We start from the raw sequence: 21238 nt of genomic DNA, 5'->3' as shown, positions 1-21238 counted from the left end.
TTGGGGATGAGGGAAAGTAATCTGGAAGCTCTAAAATAAATTTCTTTATTTATAAATTTTGTAATTCTCCACCATAAGACCCTTAAGTATTTTTGAAACCTTGCTTTTATATAGAGTACATAAAGGTTTTTTTTTATTATTGATACATTAGAAAGTACAAATTAGATATATACTGTACCAAGTCTCCAAGCTCAGTGCTCAAGTCCACTACTGCTGCTCCAGTAACACCATCTGTTTTATCTCTTTCAAAAGCCTTTTTATAGCAGCCAAGAGCTCTGTTTTTATCTCCAGCTACATCTCTGTAATATTGACCTAAGTAATGAAAAGCATCTCCCAGGAAATTGTCCAGTTTTGCTGCCTATTAAACAAATATCAGAATATTACCATTCATCATTTGTATCTGCACTAATGCAGTTTTGATGTATACAATAGAAATGAAAAATATGTCAAGCAGTTGCTTCCTAAAGCATCCATTTTATCATAGGCATTATAACACCTTTGTTAAAACTCTACATCTTCAGACCAAGAATTTTACTCCAAAGCCAAATTTGGTTACAGTACACAATTGACAACTGGTTTATCCCTCTTTACCAAGTTCAAATCTGGATGAGGTATATTAACAAAAAAAATTCCCACTTGCATCAGTCCTGGGATTCTTAACGTATACCCTCCTTCCAGCGATGCCCTTATCTCAAATTCCCAACCTCATTTGATGCTGTGACCAACAAGAGAAAGGAAATGGACTCTTGCTTCTTTCCCAATGTTCTGAGTCTTCTTGTTGACTAATTTAAGTTGCTGACCCTTGCAGACAATATCCACAGATTTGGAGAAAGGGAAATAATTATTAATTGTGTGAAGCAGTAAGTGATCTCATACTTTACCTTCAGAAACTGAGTGAGGGCTTTTGATTTATCTTTTCTTGTCTCCTCATTCATAAACCAGTAAGTAAGGCCCAGCCAAAAATGGAACTCAGCTGTTTCAGCTTCTTTTGCTATAGCTCTCTGAAAACTAAGAAAAATAATTACTTAAATATTTAGATTGTGCCTTTTCGATAGCCCCCAAGAATAGAATAGAATAGAATAGAATAGAATAGAATAGAATAGAATAGAATAGAATAGAATAGAATAGAATAGAATAGAATTCTTTATTGGCCAAGTGTGATTGAACACACAAGGAATTTGTCTTAGGTGTATATGCTCTTAGTATACATAAGGAGAATAAAATACATTCATCAAGAATAAAAAGATACAACACTTAGTGATAGTCAAGGTTACTAATAAGCTATCAAACCGTACTAGGAATCAAATAAAAACAATATAATTGAAAGATACGAGCAACATGGTTATAGTAATAAATAGGAAGATATAGATACTAGCAAGGAAGAGAAGAATAATAGTAATACAGTCTTAGTAAATTATTTGGCAGTGTTGCGGGAATTAGTTGTTTAACAGTGTGAAGGCATTCAGGAAAAAACTGTCCTTGTGTCTAGTTGTTCTTGTGTGCAGTGCCCTATAGTGTCATTTTGAGGGCAGAAGTTGAAACAATTTATGTCCAGGATGTGAAGGGTCTGTAGATATTTTCACAGCCCTCTTTTTGATTTGTGCAGTATACAGATCCTCAATGGAAGGCATATGTATGTACCTCATTTCTGCCTGATGATACTCCTTTTGCCTATAATATATCAATCCTTCAAGGAAGTGGGCTTCTGCCAGGTCTGGATGTGCCAACTGAAGCTCTTGCACAATCTGTATGTAGTACAATGTAGAATTCTCAGTATTATACACACCAATTTCATATTCAAACTAAAAGGCAGACATACTAAAAGAGAAGCATACTAACCTTCAAAGCTTCATCAGTAAAGTCTTTCTTTAGATAGGCCTGTCCTCTAAGAGCTATAAGCTTTGGATCATTATTTTTATCCAAAATCTAGAAACCAGAAATAGAGTGTCAAAGTTCAAAAAGCTCAGAAAACTAAAGCCATATCACAGATTGCTATATATTGATTATGTTACCATTGAGTCATTTTTGAGTCCTAATGACCACATATTATAACAATCTAGCTCTAATCTGTTCTTTTAGTTCTTCCAATGGTGCGTTAATCACAAGTGTAACCGAGTTCATACCAAATCTCTTACATAATAACACTGGCATTTTAGCCGCCCTGAGTTTTTGGAGAAGAGCAAAATATAAATGTAAATTTAAAAAAAAACTTTACAAAATACTACGGTACACTGCTTTTTGCTATGAATAAATTATGCAATTTGAGAATACTATTTTCAGCAGAGATTACATAACAAACTGCAAAAAGGTTTTATCATTTAATTTACTGGATGCATAAAAAAAAATAATCACTTCCTAGCACTGGGAGCAGGGATAAGCAGTAAGGAAGGGTAAACCAAACCCTAACACTTGGTCACAATCAGAAGAAAATTATCCACGAACAAGTATGGAAAGATTTCTTCCCTTGTCAATGATAGGTCTGAGGTCTGGAAACCATATCAATGGATATTATGATCATTAAAGACTCCTAGCCTCTACAACCAAGTGTCAGTTCTGATCAAATGCTACATCCTTGCCATTTACTCTTTTAAAAAAACTATTCACATATCCATTAATAATGTGGATACCATTTATGGGACCTGCCATCTCCAACTGTCCTTGCTCAGGCCACCAGATGTATCATGGTCCAGGTTTCTTCCATCAAAATGTATCTTGTTGGACCATGGAGTCATGCCTTCTCTGTGGCAGTGCTTATCATGGGGGACAATGGCATTCCCCCAGAGGTCCAGCTGAATCAGGCACTCATCTGATTAGGTTTTCTCAAGATGCTGAAGACCTACCTAGCGTATAAGACGCACCTTTTCCCCCCAAAAAAGAGGGTGAAAATCAGGGTGCATCTTATAGTCCGAATGAAGCCCCACCCACCTTCTCAAACTGAGGTTTTAGAGGCTGAAAAAAGCATCAGAAATGAAGCTTCAGAAAAGAAGCCCCCAGAGCTTTAGAAAAAAAGCCCCCAAACAGAGCTTCAGAAAAAAAGCCCCCAAACAGAACTTCAGAGGCTTTCTGTTTTGCAGGCTTTCAGAGGCAGAAATTTTTTTTTTTCTGAAACAGTGTTTCAGAAGTTTCAGAGGCAGAAAAAAAAGCAAGGCACAGAGCTCACAACCAAGGAACCTGTTGCTAAAATTCACCTCTGAGAACAGCTGATTGGGGGTATTCCGGGAGGCCAATCCACCTGCCAATCAGCTTTTTTCTTATTTTCCTCCCCAAAAACTAAGGTGCATCTTATACTCCAAAAAACACAGTATTTAACTAGGCATTTGGGCCAGGAGGTTAGACAACCTCTGCTATTGTTGATCTGTTTTTGTTGTGATTGGGCTTATTGTTTTAGCTGTGGATGCCATGAGTTTTATGTTACAGTTTATATTTTTATCCTTGTATACTATCCGGAACCATATAAATAAATAATATGTCAAAGGTATCTCATCTCACTACCCTTCAGCATTCTTAGTGCATTCTGGCTGTCTTCCAGAGATTCTGTTCAGGAGCCTATTTTAGGATTTGTACATATTCATTTCTCTTAAGATAACTTTGACAGAAAGATTTGATAATAATATTAGCTTTAAAATGGCTTAACAAATAAATAGTGGTTTAAGAAAGATGCTTGAGCATGAAGGAAAAGTTGTACAACTCCTTAAAATCTGACCATCAATTAATAATTAAGTACGGTAATCCTAGCAATCTATGGTAGATTTATGAAAAGGAATATAACGTATACCCTATAAGTCATTGCAATTTGCTAAGGTTCAGAGACTGAATCATTAGCCAGAAACTGGCTGGCTATTCCAAGAACTCAGCAATTACTTTGGGGAAATAAAAGATTTACATTGCGGGTAACATGCATCAAATTTTTTTGAAGGTAAAATTCCCTTGTATTTCCTAAAGGGAGCATAGAAAATTATATTCACTATATTTATGGAATCTAACCAATAAATACTGATTACAACAGCAGCCCGGCATGAGTTTTCTAACATTTTAAATACCATGCCAGAAGGAAGCATATAATTATAATTTTAAAAACAGTTAATGTGAATTGAGGGTTTTTAATTTAAAAACATATAATTCAGTTTGTTTAACCTGTCCAGTCCTATGTTGACAAAATATAAGATTACAATTAAAAGTGATACAAATTGGTTGCTTTGTGCCTCTATTCTCCCACAAAAATGAAGACCAAAGAGCAATCCAGTTCTGACTAACAAACTAATATAGTTCCATAAACTGGTAGAGTATAACTGAGGCACCTAATATTTTTAAAAGCTGACACCATATTTTATTAATTAAAGCCATTTTTAAGCTGTTCACATACCTGATTGAGGGAAGATATGGCTTCATCAGCATAGTTAGCACCTGGAATTTTAATGAAGGCTCTTGCTCTGACATGTTGGGCAATATTTTTTTGTTGCTGAATGAAATTTAGGTCATTAAGTTGTTCCAGATTCTTTAAAGCTATAAATAGGTAAACAATTCAGTTTCTATATCATGATCATATATCATATATAGGCTTAAAGATTAAATAATCTCGTATTTCTAATTGGGAAGATACCAGTGATAAGGCTCCATAATTTTGTGACTTCAAAATAATTTGTGTAAAATATTTACCATATTTTTTAAAATCAAGAAAACATACTCATATCTGAAATCTTTAATGTAACAAAATCCAATAAACCAATTCTTTTTAAAATGTAAACATAAATAAATAAAAATGTGTAAGTCCCCAGTACTGTAAGAACTATTACAGGCAACGAGATATTTTATGTTATTAATACTGACATTGTGAAATTATTTTTCAGACAAATCTGGCTTGAAAACCTCTTTATTAGAATTGCTCCTGACTGCAAAAGAATAGGGTAAAATCTGCAATTCATGTTTCAACTGGGTTTTAAAAGTATTGTTTCATTACTTTCAACGTTTTTCACTACTTTAATATAATAATCACATTATGAAATGTTTTGTGGCAAAGCAGTCTATATATTTTTATAAATAACATTTTATATTGATTCACAATTACCTTGATTACAAGAATAAACAGCTTCTTGGTATTTATGCATTTTCATTTGCACCTTCCCTAAATTACACCATCCTACTGGACACTGGTTGAACTGCTGCAAACCTGGCAGGAAAGTCTGATTTAAAATATCATAAATAAATAAAAACAGATGGTCCTTGCCATACTCAATTCATACTCCAGAGAATTATTGTACCCAAAATAATCTTGCATTTGTGGTTAAATATCAAAAAAGTCAATACAATACTGCCATTAAATAATTTTATGATGATCAAGCTGTCGTTTTAGCAGCAATTTCAATGGACTGTAGGGAGGGAAAGAAGGGAAACATGGCAACCATAGGGGCAGTTAAGAAAAATTAGGTCAAATTCAATTATATCTGCCTAAGAGAAATTGGATATTTATAAATAGGATGAGACCCCACTTCAGTTCAATCACTGGAATAGATTACTGACCCACTTTCCTTCTGTTATCACTTACCTTCTGTAAGCTTTTTTTCAGCCTCATTGTAATTTCTTTCTTGGAGAGACTGAATCCCTAAAATGATCAGAGCTGGACCACTTCTTGACTCAATAGCCAAAAGTTTCTGACAACAACTGAGGGCCTCCTCAGTCAAGTTACCTAATACACACAAAGGAATTTTTATTTCATGTTTTTAAAAATCTGGCAACACTAAAATATATCATATAATTTTCCATTTACCTTTTCTTGGGCTTCTTCCTTCAAAAATATTCTAGTTTCTAAGACATACACACAAAACTACTTTAAGGGCGGTGGTGGGTTTCAAATTTTTTTACTACAGCTTCTGTGGGTGTGGCTTGGTGGATGTGGCATGGCATGGTAGGTGTGGCAGGGGAAGGATACTGTAAAATCTCCATTCCCACCCCACTCTAGGGGAAGGATACTGTAAAATCTCTATTCCCACCCCACTCCAGGGGTAGGTTACTGCAAAATTCCCATTTCCTCCCGATCAGCTGGGAATTGGGAGGCAGAGAATAGATGGGGCGGGGCCAATCAGAATTTTTACTACCGATTCTCCGAACTACTTAAAATTTCCGCTACCAGTTCTCCAGAACTGGTCAGAACCTGCTGAAACCCACCTCTGTTTCAGTATCTTTCTCAGTCTCTTTAATATACATTAAGATTAAGATGTCCTAGTCCAGATCAAGCTTTGTAATTAAATTCAACCTTTCAAAACTTTGAAGGAAGTTATGCAGGAATTTTTTTACTCAATTCCATCTTGCAAGCTTTTGATCAGCATAATGTAGCAGAGCTGAAGTTTTTCAAGATATGCAATAAGAGAGCATCAATCGCCACAATGGCAGGTAGAAGAATAGGAAAATGAACAAACTCATAAAAATTAATATAGAATTAAGAAACAAGTCAAATTACCTGACTGAATGAAGTGTAAGCAAAGAACTTCCAGGGGATAACTCATGTTAGGATAGACAATCATCATTTCTTTACAGGCCTTCTTCATTCTAGAAGATTCATGAGGAAACTTAATAGAAATAGAAAAACAATTAGCAAAATAGATAAGGGGTCAACATGCACTTTCAGATTTCAATAGTATTCTTACTTTTGATACAGTCTGAAGAAATTCTCTGTAAAGCTTTTTGTGCTCTTCACCTGGAACTGGTTCTGCAGAATTGATTGCCTCTTCAAATGCATTAAGAAACTGAAAAAACAATGTAAGCATTGTAAGATGAAACAACAAAGCCAAAAACTAGCAAGCTTTTAACTAATGGTGGCATATTCAGCCCTAATGAGGTTTACTTGGGCTTAATGTATCATGCAAGGTCAACCATTATTATTTTTCATTATATTCCACTATGGCGTATTCAAAATTCCAACTCAGTGTTATGTATGCCTATCATCTGAAAATCATTTAATCCTATTCCAGCACTAGTTAGGAAATAAAAATGAAAGCCAAATAATTATCGGTAGTTGGTATATTATTTCGGAACTTTTTTTCAAACATAAAGATACCAGCGGGTAGCTAGATCTTAAAGGAGAAAGAAATGAAAAAGTTGGCAGTTATTTTCTTGCCAACCATTCCTTTTCTCAAAGTAATCCACTCCCACCTCCAATATCCATAGGGGGCAATGCTGGAAGAAAAAAGTTTAAAAAAAAAAAAGCAAGCAGGGAAATAGTTAAGACACACTTTTTTTAATTTCAAGCCAGCCAGTCAGCTTTCCTTTAGGAATTTCTTTAGGCAAATTTCTATTTCTCTGTTCATCCTTAACCAGGTTTAGCCAGCATTGCCAATGACAAATAGGAGCTGCAATGCAACAATATTTTGAGGCCCACATATTGTTACCCCTGCTTTTATTTATCTATCAGATTTAGAGACCACCTATCTCACTCACAGAGCAATTCTTTAAAGCAGGGGTGTCCAAACTTGGCAACTTTAAGACTTGTGGACTTCAACTCCCAGAATTCCTCAAGTCCCCTGCTTTAAAGAAAGCTTTAAAAAAAACTATCAGGAATCAAAAGTGTGTTTTACTTATTTGATATTTTTTTAGCTTCATTATTAAAAACAATTGAAGGGAAACAATAATAAGGATATAATAAATAATACTAGAATATAATATACTGATATACCAGAATTAGTAGAAACTTGTTATTCTGTAACCATTAGGTTCCTGTACTACATATATAGCCTTTGTATTTGTATAACACATATATATTGTACCTTTATATCTGTAACATAAATATGATATATTATGCCTTTGTATCTGTATCACATATATTATGCCTTTATATTTGTATCTCCTGTAACAAACATATTCTGTTACCTCTGTAATGTAGCTGGTATTTGTCAAACATATGTTCCTGTCATTTGATCTGAACCCATATCAATCTTCTTCCTATTTTTCTTTGTGCCATCTAAGAGCATGGTACCTATCTCAGTGCAGACATCATCCGGGAGATAATTTACACTTCAGCCCTAACTTACACCTTTGATCTGTTCCCTGCAGCCCAGGGGGCCAAATGAACAATTGGGAGAACAAAGGAATGCTCAAGGAAGAGATAACACTAATTGGGAGGCTTCTATTCCTTTGCAGGGCAACAAGGAATACACAAACCTAAATTAGGAGGCCAGAATTCGGTACTAAACTGTTGTCTCTGAGGGTATAAAAAGGATGCCATACCTTCCCTAAGGTGTGGCTATCTCCTCACATGCATTGTATCTATATGTTCTGGATATAGTCCCACCCAGTATTTTGTTTTTGGCCATAAATAAAATCTGCTTCTTTTTGCAAGGCTTGTCTTGAGTCTCTCTTTTTGGCATTCTGGTGACTCAAGTATATTTTGGGACCTTACATAATTACAAAGTGGGGTACAACCATTAACTATTAAATTGACTATTAATACATTAACGATTAAAAACATGTCAAAATGTTAAAAATAGCTCCTTTTAGACAATCTGACAATGGGAGAAGGAAGCTGACACATCAGCAGGTTCCTCGTCTACAAACTGGAGGTTTTACTTCCTATTAGCCGAGATACGTGTCAATCAGTTTTACACAGATTAAGCAATCATCAGAACTCACCTCTTGTTTCAAGTAGGCCTCCTGCTAACATCTGGGGAAACAGGGACATGTACATATTTGTATGTATACATTCATCTATCATTAGATCCTGGTTCAAGCAAGAAAACTAACAGATCTCAAACAGATTCATCCAGCTTGCAGCAGTCTCTAGTCAAAGGATTTACTAGGAAGTTAGAATTTAGAACTGTACTTATTTATAGTATTTCTCAAACTGTCAATTTCCTACTACCATAGTAAAACAAAAATTTTGAATTATACTTCCAGGCTAGAGGTGCATTTTTATAAAGGGTTCAAAAACAGTAAGTGTTATATCTAAGTGACAGCCCCGTTGCTTACCAATTGGTCTATTTCATTATCTTTCAGTTGTATGCCCTCTTCTAACAACTGGACCAATTTCTTCCAAAGCTGATGAAGTTCAACATTCTCTGCACCTCCTTCTTTTCTTATTTTTATTAGTTTGTGCCAGCTTCGTACCACCTATCAAGAAAGTGACAACAACATCTCAATTCAGGTCATCTGTAATCAAAGCAAGTGATTTGAAGTTAAGCAGTATTAGTCTAGTTAGTACTTGAATTAGGGAATATCTGGGAATTCCAGCTGTTGACTAAAACTGTGAAAACAGAAGAAAACAAACCTCGAAAAGGGCACTGGCAAATAACACCTGTAAAACTGCCAAGAAAATTTCACAGATGTAATCACCTGGAGTTTAGCATAAGATTAAAGATAAACACTCTACAAGATACCTCCTGAATAGATTTTAATATCAGAATTATTGGCTGCTTCTCGTGATTTCTCTTTTTAATAGAAAAACTATACTATTTTGTTTCTAAAATGAAAATTAAAAATTAATGCTTTTCTTCCTTGTATGGGAGCAAAAGTGATGTTTTGAGCAACTGAGATACTAACTGGGATAATGAGTAAGTTATGTGAACTCATCAGGAAGCCTCAAAATAGGCTAGCTGAAACTACAAAAGCAAATATTTAATGTTGGTAGGAATTATAGCTGAAAATAGATTACTTTTGATTGAACAAATAGAAAAAGATATTAGCAATGGTGAAGAAAGCATTACAAGGTAAAAGATTAACAATGAGTACTTGAGAAAAACCACTTTTTAAAATCCACTTCCATTAATATTTGAAAAGCAATACCTCAAACAGTACAGAAGCACTCTAGAAGAAACAACCAGCATATTTCAAGGCAATGGAATAATAAAAAATTGACATTAATGGAAGCAATCGAATGCAAATATAGTGTGGGTTATTCACAAGCTGGCATAGTAATATACCAAGTCCTAAAGAATGATTTATCACAGGCGTCCTTGCAATATTTATTTCTAAAAATTCTGATTCACCTAGTGGCTTCTTCAATGATATATGAGGACAAATAACCTACAAATCACAGAAGTAAAACTGAGATCAAATCCTGCACTATTGACATAAAATGTTTGAGTCAAAATTTCGGAAATGTTTCTAATCCTAATGATGCTGTGAAAAAATTCCATTGCAAACCCACAAGGTCAAAAACCAAAACCAAAATACAGTTAGGAGGGAAATTAATAAAATCAGAGGAAACCTAAAATCTGGAGGATCAGAGAAACAGCCTAGCAGAAAGCAAAACTCTGTAATTATGAAAAGAGAGTATAACATAATTTAGAACACAAACAATTTGCCCAGGCTAAGCCAAACTACCAGTATATTGGGTCTAATAAGCAATCTAATCAAGTTAAACAAACACATGTAGAGTTATGGCTAGATTTGACCACACTAGGACCCACAAAAGGACATAGTACATGAGCTAAACACTTCCTGTCACAAATAGTGCTTCAGCATCCAAGAGTAAGTTTAGTTCTAGTACCACTTCAAAGTAAGAGGTAAGAGGTGGTAAGAGGTCTTAGGATTGAGTGAGTGAATACTACTCAGTCAAACATGTCCCCGCATGAATTCTTAAAAATGCCTCATAATTTTGAGGAAATTCAAGGGATACAAAGCAAATATTTATTAATATAAAATCAAGTAGCTTTTCCTGTATTTACCCCAAAGTATTTTTTGTAAAAGGGACCGTTCACAATGACCAAAATAAAAATTAGCAAAACAGTAACTAACCTGAAGATATTGTTTATCTTTATGATACAGCTCCACAAGCTTTTTACATACTTCACACCATTTCTGTTGATCAGTGCTTAAAAAAATAAGATGCATTTATTAATTACTTAATTAACTTCTTAGAGAAAAAATGGTTAAAGATATCAATTTTTAAGGTTAACTCCTTCTGCATTTTGCAGTCCTATCCTGCTTATTCTTGATTTATATTTATCAGTTTGATTCTGTAAACCGCTTAGAGAGGGCTGTAAAGCACTGTAAAGCAGTATCTAAGTCTAAGTGTTATTGCTATTACTACTGATCTAGCTTTCTGTCATCCTTTCTCCATTTTCTTTTGGGAAGTGTGGTGGCTCAGTGATTAAGATGCTGGGCTTTTCAGATGGAAAACCAGCCGCCCAGGTTCGAGATCCAAGAACTATGTGATGGGATGAGCTCCCATCCTCGCCCCAGCTCTGCCAACCTAGCAGTTTGAAAGCATGCAAAATGAGTAGATAAATAGGTATCACTTCAGTGGGAATATAACAGTGCATTCTTCTTCTCAGTCATCTTGAATGAGAATTTAGCATTAATAACACCACTTGGAGTAGATGAAAACTTAATATACTGCGGGCTGTTAGCTGCCTCTTTCCAAGTTAATTCTCAGGGAAAAAAGAATATGAAGAGGTTTTTCCTAACTGAAGGAATATACTTACTAACAATCCTTCACTATAATTCTGTTGCTGAAAACATCTATGTTCTTAAAACGAGAGAGAGAGAGAGAGAGAGAGAGAGAGAGAGAGAGGGAGAGAGAGATGTATAGAGACTAACAAAAGGGGTAAAATAGTCACACCTAAAGAATGTGTGGGTGAAATCTCATTTTTTAAAATAATATTTTAAATACATATGACTGAAAATTGACAGCTGACAAAAAAAATCTTCAACTATTTCTTACTTTTCATAGAGTTCTAGTAGTTTTTCGTAAACCTTAATCCAGTCTTCTTTGACATCTGTATGATTTCTTTTTTCATACAAATTTGCTAAGCCCTGGATGAAATTGAAGAATGTCACTTTGGAAGCAAATGTTTGATGTGTGAAATGTAGCTTCAACGTCAATTATCAACTTTTATGGATTATACTTTCCAATGCAATGTATTTAATAATAGAAAATGAATTAAAACCATTCATGATGAGAACATATAAAGTTATTCTTTACAAACAAGAGATGATTACAGGTACTCCTTTGATTCACAATGGTAAATGGGATTAGGATTGTTGTTGCTAAGTGACTGCAGTCACAATTGGTGATATCACATGATTGCATCGTTTAGCAACAGCAATCCTAAGCATTCCTGGTTGCCATCATAACCCAAAGACACACAGCATTAAGTAGGAAGGGGAGGATTTCCATGGAAGGAATGCAGGGGTGCAGTGGGTTGTGGGGGAAACCAAGGGAAAGCTGACACAGACCACACAAAAAAAAAAGCATGAATTTGGGGGAGGGTCTGGGAGGGCTGGTGCTGGCCATACACAGGAGTGCTACAGGCCAGAGGGAAAGCAGGAACGACTTACCGGAGCAACATATGATGCCTCTGATTTCTCCATTGATTTTGCTTGTGGGAAGCCACCAGGGAAAGTCACAAATGGCAATCAGGTGACTCTGGCTCCTTATGACATTGTAATTAGAGGCCAGACACCTAAGTGCCCCAATCATGATTATGTGACCATATCAGTCATTCCCAAGTGGAAACTTTGATGACTGGTTGTACATCCATTTTTTCAGTGCCATAATTATGAACAGTCACTGAACGAATGGATGTAAACTGAGGATCGCCCATATAATCTTTTAAGGTACTGCCAACTGTACCTTATCATGTAACATTAATGATTTGATTTGCAACAGGAATGAAAAACCGTCATTGACCCAAAACCCAGAGTTTTCCACTGGACAAAACTTTTTGTTTCAAGGCTCTGCTACCCATTCTGGGGGATGAAAATGAAGAATTTATAACGCTAAGACATACAAAGCACCTTAAATAATAAACATTATATTGCACATATGCAAATGAGCTATAAACCAAAGAAAAAAAAGAGGAGGTGGATTCTATTTTGTGACATTCAAACAGAAGGAATCCAACATAAGGCTTATTATCTTTGAGTCCAACATACTATTGTATTTTCTGAAGATCTACAACTTCTTCATATAAACAGATATGCCTACATTGATATAAACATGTTGGTATGGAAAATGGGATTAATATCATATATACCTGCCATGCCAGCAACTGCCCCGGATCAAGTTCAGCAGCCTTCTTATATGCACCTTGGGCTTGTTCGGGTTGTTCTAATTCAGCCGCCGCTAAGCCAATGAATACCCAAGCATTGTAATTATTTTTTTCTTGTTTCAATACTGCCTATTAAACAGAAATTCAAATGAAAATATCAAACTACTCTTTTTGCAATTCAGATAAATGATTTAACAGCTTAAAAGTCTTATTCAGATTTATTGTCTGAAAGACTTGGGAATTTTTTACCCAAAAATTCAGATTAATTTATATAACCTCTACAATTGTGCAAGAATCTTGACAGCAAGAAATATGTTCTGGATAGCTCAGTTTCCAGCATTTTCATTATATATAAAAGTGCTTGTGGAAAAATAGCCTGCCAGTGCCAGTCTCTGAAAACAGTACTAAACAAACTAACAACCTGGTTCGGTGGTTGGATTCACAAATGATGCTAAACAATACTGAAATGCCACATGCCTCCCTGTGGCTTAATACGTTGTAGGAACCCCATCCACAGCAGTCTGTAAAGTGATTGTGCCTATTGTGCCAATTGTGCCTTAATTGGATTTTAAAAGTGAATTTTAGCAATTTTAAATGGGGTTTTAATTGACGATAATTTTTAACATCAGGCTAATTTTAAATAAGTTTTTTAAGGGTATTTAAATCGTGTATATTTGTATTGTTGGTTTTATTTTGCCTGTACACCGCCCTGAGTCCTTCGGGAGAAGGGCGGTATAAAAATCAAATAAAATAAAAATAAATAAATAAAAATACATTCAACAAAGTAGGCTAAATAAAACTCTGGCTTAATAGGATGAACCACAAAGTTTTATATAATTATAAAAGGAAAACAAATCCCAAAAGATAGGATAAGAAAGGTACTGCTGCAGAAAATAGCATAAAAGAATACACAGCAAAGAGAAAGAGGAACCATGCAAGTGAAGACATCCCTGAAATAGCACTAGAGATGGTTCCAGTACTATGAACATATTGTAGCATTTTAATGCAGACAACTTATGACATTTGACTATTGATTACCTTGCAATGTTTCAGTGCTTCTTTATACTCCTTATTTCTTATTGCATCTCTGGCACTTTTCAATGCTGCTTTCACTTCCTTGTTTGACATGGCTACAGGTAATATTAATGTAAGAAAGTTACTGATACATATGAAGACAGTTGATGTATATTTGTAAAATAATATAGTACTTTACCCAGCAGCATAGCTAGGTTAAAAGAAACATGTTTGACAAAGACATACTGTTGCATATATAAGAAAATACAAGTAGACTCTAAAGAGTACATACAGGATCCACAATCCAAAATAATTGTGGTGTTAAAAAATAATGAAACTTGTTGCAATAACACAACCCAAGCCCTGGCCTTTTGTATTTGCATCCTAATGTCAGATGTAAGTACAATAAGTAAATACCACAGTTTGCATTGTGATATATGTACTTTGTCATATGTCTCCCCGCTTTGGATGCCTATGCCTTTCCATTCATCCCTCATTTTGCAGAATTTGTGGAATGCATTTCTCTGGAATGTTGAGCTAATATAATTTTCTTTTCATGGCAATTAAATAAGTGTTTTAGTTCAATGACAAAAAATAAACAAAAAACATTATTTCATTCTGCTTATTTTCTCCCACAATTATGTTGTTTCTCAGATCAACCCAGCCAAATTAAGCATTTTGAATAAAACATGTCTTTCACTTTCAGAGATCTCTCAATAATAGACCATTTCTAGAAGTATTATTTTAATGGTCTGCAGAGGGAACCCTCCAGCCAGGGTATTCAAAATATTTTATGCTATTTGTTAAAAGCAACCTTAATGTAAAGCAGCATAATTACAAGCATGGTGCAGATATGAAGGGATTAGGAATTTCTTTGAATCTTGTGTGGGCTATCATTGCTATCATCTGAATTTATAATTCTGCTTCACAACACTTGCTAGCACAGCTATAATCACATATACTAAGATCATAGCTGTCATCGATAGCTATACTTAAAAAAATGCCCATGTCCTTCACAATTACATATTCAACAAAACAAATATCTGTCTCCAATGAGCCTAAAATAATTATCAGGAAAACAACTACGGCAGGAAAATGTAAGGCACGGGTTGAAAAGTACACGGCAAATGTGATGACATGTACCCTACATGTAAAGTTTATAACCAAGAATGAGGATTCAGCATATTTCTTCGGGGGATCTTGCAAAGTTTTTATTACAGAAATGTCCTGCTTTGCTTGCAATAGGCAATAAATAGGTAGGGCAGCTGCGCAATAAATGTCTTTTATCAGTTAAATACTTTATGAGGTTCTTTTTTAATAGACTCTTTGGGAAAGAAAAATGATGGGGAAAGCCAGGGGAATTATAAACGGGAAGCGACGTTGCATCAAATGTTTGGGATGCGCCATGGCACCGGTGCAAAAGAAGCTTTGACTGGAACCACCCTCAGGCGACCAGGCCAAAGGCCACGTAGCAAAAGGAGCCGCGGACACATGGAGGAGGAGGAGGGTGGCATTCAGAACCGCGCGGCGAGCCCGATCTTTGCGCTTTGCCCCCAACGAAATCGGAAATCGGTTTAAGCGCCAGAATCATCGTGTTTTCCTTTTGCAAAGAAGCCGAAACCAGGCACAAGGGCAGAAGAAGCGCGCTCGAGGGCTCAAGAAAGAGCCTCGCCCGGGGCCGCACAACGGGCAAACTCACCCTCTGTCGCAGCACCCAGACGCAACTACTAGTACCGGCAACCACCGAGAATCGTTTCCTCAAATTCCGGGGGTGGGGGAACTGCGCAGGCGCGCCGAGTTTTTATTTATTTATTTATTTTTCAACCTCCTCTCCCTTTTTTTCCCTTGACGTCAGAGGGCAAACCACGCGAGGTTGTCCGGTTCAAGCATTCGCGGTGGTGATGGGAGTTGTGGTTCAGCGGCGGAGACGTTTCCATTAGATTCCACGCAGTAACCCTTGCTGTACACAGCTTCGAACTTTTCACCTCTTAAAAGTAATGGGGGAGACTACATTCCCTTTGACTACCGGGTGTAATATGCACTTTTCCTTTGACTGACTTTCTTAACGCTATTGCTGGAACGTATGTACTGGATTGCATTGCGAGAAATGCACGCAATTGTTTGGGGAGGGGGGAAATTACAAAACTTCACCTTGAGGCTCGAGTTCATTTTCCTTTCTACACGAAGCATATATTCTTGCATTGGATCCTATCGTTAGCTGGCGAGGACAAAACGATATTACTGCACAAGTATTCTGATTTCCTAATTATATTATAACCTATGGCCAGTTCCTCTCTTCACTGACAGTGGTCCGTGGTCCAGTATTTACATTGTCTCTTCCTTTTTCGCATGATTACACTGCGGTTCGCACCTCGTTTTTTTATTTATTTAATTTCCCCTTTTCCCTGCCTTTCGCATGGTAAAAAAGGATGAGCTTTTTGCACATTCCTAACCTTGGACGGGAAGACCGCTTTAGCGCATTCAGTTACCAAACGCATTGGCTTTTATAACTAAATCTTCGCAGTATGTATCATGGGAGTGGTAGTTTTTCTATAGTGCAGCTGTTTTGATTTCTTTTTTCCGGCATAATGCTGTTATTTGTCGATCACGAGCTTCCCAGCTGTGAAATGAATCATCCGGCAGGCTCAGTCAAGTGAAGATCGTCAGCCTGGCTGTGCGAAGTGAAAATGGGTTCCCAGAAGGAATTCTGAAAGGAAGGGCTGGAGCCTTTGCTCTGATCTTAAGGAAGAAATGGGGAAAGGGGGAAGAAACCCCACCTGCTTTACAAACTATATAATAGTTAGCTTGTGCCTTCTGCTGGTCCGATTTGTTTCTTGGGGACCTGTAAAGGCGATGCCTTTGCTCCGTCCTAAAGAGAGCTGTGGTACTTGTGGAAAGCCTAATGTTGTGCTGGTGATGTGCGATTCTTTTGTAAGTATTTTGTTTGCTTTTAACAAGCCATTAAGACAATTTTGTTTTCTACCGACCGATTGAAGGGAAAGAAGGGGTGATGACCCAAGACTCATTTTCAGCTACTGAATATCTGCCCTCCAGATATTTTGGGAGTGTACTTCCTTTGGCCATAGTACAATCATATTGGGGAAAGATGTAATTCCACATCAGGGAATCCTATGTTCTGGAGGGTTGGCCTACTGTATATCTCTTGGCTGCTTCACCTTTTTGTCTCTTCCCCATTTGAAGGAGAAACCTAATGCACCATTAGCACTGAATGTGAACCCAGTAGCTAGATTTTATTCAAATAGTTCGAGTATATTCACTATGTAAAATGCAATCCTATGAACATTTGCCCATTGAATCAATGGAATGTACTTCCAAGTAAAGTTCCATAAAGCAACAATATGTCTTTCCAAGACAACTGCCCTCCCAAATGGAATAGTGAGAATGAGGAAACAAGTGGGGCAAACATTTCAAACAGTTCTTTGTGTACACTAGAGGGCCTACCAACACAATAAAATAATAGGTTGAGAGGCATTTTGCAAGTTTTTCTGTATTTTTAAATAATGGTGAGAAGGTGATTAGGATTAGAAAAAGAAAATAGGCATGGCTATTAGGCTTTTAGCCATGAAGTCCCTAGCAAAAATGACAGTTGCCTGAGTACATGTCAGATTGGTCCCATGGAATCCCACTGAAAGGCAAAAAGCTTTTAAACAAGCCATGTTTAATCCAAAGGTGCTTTTTTCCAAAAGGTAGCTGGACTTTCTTGGTTTTTTCTTTGAAAACATTTCACTGTGAAACACTTTTTAAAGAAATCCAAGAAAATCCAGTTGCCTTTTGGAAAAAGCACCTTTGGGACAACCATGACCTGGATGATTGAGAATCTCCATAAACACACCATGTTTAAAATACAATGTAGACTGTGCAAAATTGTAGAAAATTATAGTGGATTCATTAAATTATCAGAACTGTTAGCCCTTGAGGCTACAAGGACAGGATATTTCTCAGTTCCAATATCTAGAGGAAGTAGGCAGGACAGAAAATATTCTCAATTAGAATTCTTTCTGTAATATCATTTTAAGTAACTCTAGCAAGAAATTTTAAATTTTTCACCTGTTAGGGTTAAATGATGGTGTGGTAAATTTATTGTTCCTTTGAGTCAGCACTAATTTCTGGAAATTGCATGGATTCTTGCCAAATCTTTCTTGGCAAGATTTCAGAAGTGATTTGACATTGCCCCTTTCCTAGTGAATGACAGTGAATTACCTGACTGGCTATGTGCCTAAGGCAGGACTAGAACTCACCCTCTCCCAGTTTCTACCCTTGGTGCCCTAACCCTTATATAAAACTGGCTCTCTTCTCCCCCTAAAAACATATCTAAAGTATCTAATTTTCAAAATAAATACAATACATAAATTGCGCATTTTAGCTATGATTTGTAATACTCCTTAATCTCCAAATGCATTCCCAGTCATTTTTTTTTCTTTTCCTGCAGGATGGAAGGCTAACATTTTCTCCAGAAAATGAAACAGTAGTTTTGCCTTTTATAAATCTCATGAGGAGGCAAGGCAGTCTCTTTCTTAATGCCTACACCAATTCTCCCATTTGCTGTCCATCCCGTGCAGGTAAAATTATATATAAAAAGGCAATATTTGGATAAATGGCAGAACAAAAATAAAGGACCTACAAAGAAAATATATTCCTTCCTTGAAAAAGCAGAGAAATAATATTTTGATGGATTTTAATGCTATTCTGGAGTTTGCACAGTATTATTCTATAGAAGTGGCATCTATAGTAGATGGGCTGCATTCCAAGTTGTATCAAGTGAAGAAGACAGTTTAATAAATAAAACAGTTTAATTAATAAAACACATTGTTTTATTAATACTTTTTCAGCTATGTGGAGTGGCCTTTTCACTCACTTAACTGAGTCCTGGAACAACTTCAAGGGCTTAGATCCAAATTATACAACATGGATGGACCTTATGGAAAAAAAAGGCTACTATACCAAAAAGTATGGAAAACTAGATTATATTTCTGGACATCATTCATTAAGGTGAGTAAAGAATGAAATGTATCTCCGGGTTTTATTGTTTCTCTTTTAATTGATTAAATGCTTTTCATTGCTTCTATCAGCATGAAAACAAAGTGTCTTATAGTCAAGGGCTCACTGTAAAAAATGTTTCAAATAAATTCTTAAAATGAATAACTACTCTGATGAACTGTTCCTCTCTATTCCAGCCTCATGAAATGATTTTTATTTTATAGTTAAACAAAATTTTGAATTAGAGATTTGATTCTGTTAGAGCTGTTGCATTACCAGTAGACATTCTTCCTTTTAAAAACGTGCTTTATATCTGAAATGTGAAGTTAACGAAGGCAGGTATGTATGAAAATGCCTCTCATATATTTTGTATAAATTCAGCATTGCAGATTTCACATTCTTCAATGTGTCCAACTTCATACTTTATGTAGTATTTATGTCAAATCTTGTCTGGCTAATATGTTAGTCCTAATAATAGAAAAATTAATACAGAGGGATTTTATTACCTGATAGAATCCAGCCTGGTATTTCTATTTGCTCAGTGGTAGTAGGAATAGTGGTATAAATAATGAAAGCATAACATAAACTTTTCTTTAGAGCCATATGCAGTTCTTGAGAATTTCAGGGAAGTAAAAATCAGTGTTTAAATGTGACTTCTGGTGAGTCCCATAACTGAGTTTTAATGATATCGCACAACTCCCAGTTGCTCATAATTCAACCCTTGGAAAAAAGCTTGACCAAGACACATTTCTCAATCGACTTTGGATCTATTTTTTATTGCTTTGGAAATATTAAGACCAGGGGTGAAATCTAAATTTTTTTGCTAATGGTTCTGCGGGCGTGGCTTGGTGGGTGTGGCTTGCTAGGAGGGTCATGTGACTGAGTGGGTGTGGCTATGTGACTGGGGGATCAAAAGACAGAAACTACTAGCAATGTGCTGCTGGAGCAGAGTTGGACTAGATGACCTTCAGGTCCCTTCCAGCCCTGGATTGTCCTCTGAAGCTGCATCTAGTGACAGGTTTGTACTCCTTCCTTCCTCTCCTCTTTCCTTCCTCCCTTCCTCCCTCCCTCCCTTACTTCCTTTATTTCTCTCTCTCTCTCTCTCTCTCTCTCTCTCTCTCTCTCTCTCTCTCAAAAACGAACCCCGCCCCCACACCCCGGTTTTCCTCCCAGCAGGCTTGCTAGGCAAACCAAAAAACGGGGGGGGGGAGTCCGGTTTTCCTCCCAGCAGGCTTCAGAGAAACTTCAGGGCTAGCCCCCCGTGATCATCAAAGGCTTTTTTTTTACTTTTAAAAGCATTTTTTCTTCGGCCGAAAAAATTCTTTTAAAAGTAAAAAAAAAACAACCTCTGATGATCACGTGGTTCAGCTGGGCATGGGCGTGGTGGGGAGGGCAGGAATTTTTGCTACTGGTTCTCGAACCACCTGCCACCATCGCTACCGGATCAGGCAATTCAGTCCAAACCAGGAGCATTTCACCCCTGATTAAGACCCTTCAGAACTGCAAGCTTTTATTGCATTCACGGGGGAAGTTTCTTCCGTAGCTTTAGAGAAAGGAGTTTTTAACACAGTTTTAAAACCTTTAAAAAAACATTAGTATTTGAAATAAACAGTGAAACGGGGGACAGGATTAAAAATGGGCTTAGAGTCCAGATTGACTTGGAATACAAATTTGAAATTAATTTTAAAAATTGTTCCCATAATTTTTTGCATGAGGAGGTTCTTTGGGAAAAAAATCAATATAGAAAGGGAGTTTGAAGGTTGGACACTAGAGGGAACTATAAGAACATAAATATTATAATTAAAGGCGAAGAATACTTAAGTTTTACTTATTATCAAAGAATGGAGCAAAATACCTTCACAGTAGATATTTTTAAGGATATCTTTGAACACTGAAATCAGAAATTAATTTTAATAATATCTGATACCATAGAAGTGTGTTAGCTATGTCAGAGGCAAAGAATAAGCTATACTGAATAAGATTGAAATTGATTTGAATATATATTTAAATATGACAAGGATGATATGGAAAAAGATGATATACTAGATATACAAATGAAACTGGCTGATGTCTTAATATTTAAAAGGGACATAAAGTAATGGACAAAAAGAGTGATTTGGATAACCTTTTCTTATCGGATGTACAAAAGAGCTATTAAATTCTTGAAGGATTATTTGACAGGGGACAAAAATAATGAAATGAAATCAAGTTCTAAAATTTGAAGTGATTAAAAATAGAGATTGTTA

General features: G+C 36.2%; 2 protein-coding genes across 3 annotated transcripts in view; one reads left to right on the top strand and one right to left on the bottom strand.

Moving 5' to 3' along the window:
• The window catches only part of SKIC3 (SKI3 subunit of superkiller complex), a 50350-nt gene extending 34591 nt beyond the window's left edge, over positions 1 to 15759 (bottom strand). The window contains exons 1-15 of the mRNA XM_058169256.1: positions 15694 to 15759; positions 14019 to 14110; positions 12966 to 13109; positions 11651 to 11742; positions 10723 to 10798; positions 8956 to 9096; positions 6642 to 6740; positions 6455 to 6563; positions 5543 to 5683; positions 5066 to 5167; positions 4364 to 4503; positions 1840 to 1926; positions 1642 to 1745; positions 882 to 1008; positions 179 to 358 (exon numbers count right to left, since the gene is read on the bottom strand). Coding sequence (XP_058025239.1) covers positions 179 to 358; positions 882 to 1008; positions 1642 to 1745; positions 1840 to 1926; positions 4364 to 4503; positions 5066 to 5167; positions 5543 to 5683; positions 6455 to 6563; positions 6642 to 6740; positions 8956 to 9096; positions 10723 to 10798; positions 11651 to 11742; positions 12966 to 13109; positions 14019 to 14108 — 1632 coding nt within the window. The 5' untranslated portion in view covers positions 14109 to 14110; positions 15694 to 15759. The remainder of the gene's footprint in view (positions 1 to 178; positions 359 to 881; positions 1009 to 1641; positions 1746 to 1839; positions 1927 to 4363; positions 4504 to 5065; positions 5168 to 5542; positions 5684 to 6454; positions 6564 to 6641; positions 6741 to 8955; positions 9097 to 10722; positions 10799 to 11650; positions 11743 to 12965; positions 13110 to 14018; positions 14111 to 15693) is intronic.
• Positions 15760 to 15896: 137 nt separating this feature from the next.
• Positions 15897 to 21238, top strand: part of ARSK (arylsulfatase family member K) — a 30533-nt gene continuing 25191 nt past the window's right edge. The window contains exons 1-3 of one of the 2 annotated variants that reach the window (XM_058170770.1): positions 15897 to 16925; positions 18445 to 18574; positions 18845 to 19004. In XM_058170770.1, the coding sequence (XP_058026753.1) occupies positions 16746 to 16925; positions 18445 to 18574; positions 18845 to 19004 (470 nt within the window). In that variant the 5' untranslated portion in view covers positions 15897 to 16745. The remainder of the gene's footprint in view (positions 16926 to 18444; positions 18575 to 18844; positions 19005 to 21238) is intronic. The other variant, XM_058170769.1, reaches the window with a different exon arrangement.

Source organism: Ahaetulla prasina, chromosome 2, assembly GCF_028640845.1.
Source record: "Ahaetulla prasina isolate Xishuangbanna chromosome 2, ASM2864084v1, whole genome shotgun sequence".
NCBI lineage: Eukaryota > Metazoa > Chordata > Lepidosauria > Squamata > Colubridae > Ahaetulla > Ahaetulla prasina.
The sequence above is the reverse complement of the archived record's forward strand: the minus strand, read 5'-3'. Positions and strand labels throughout refer to the sequence as shown.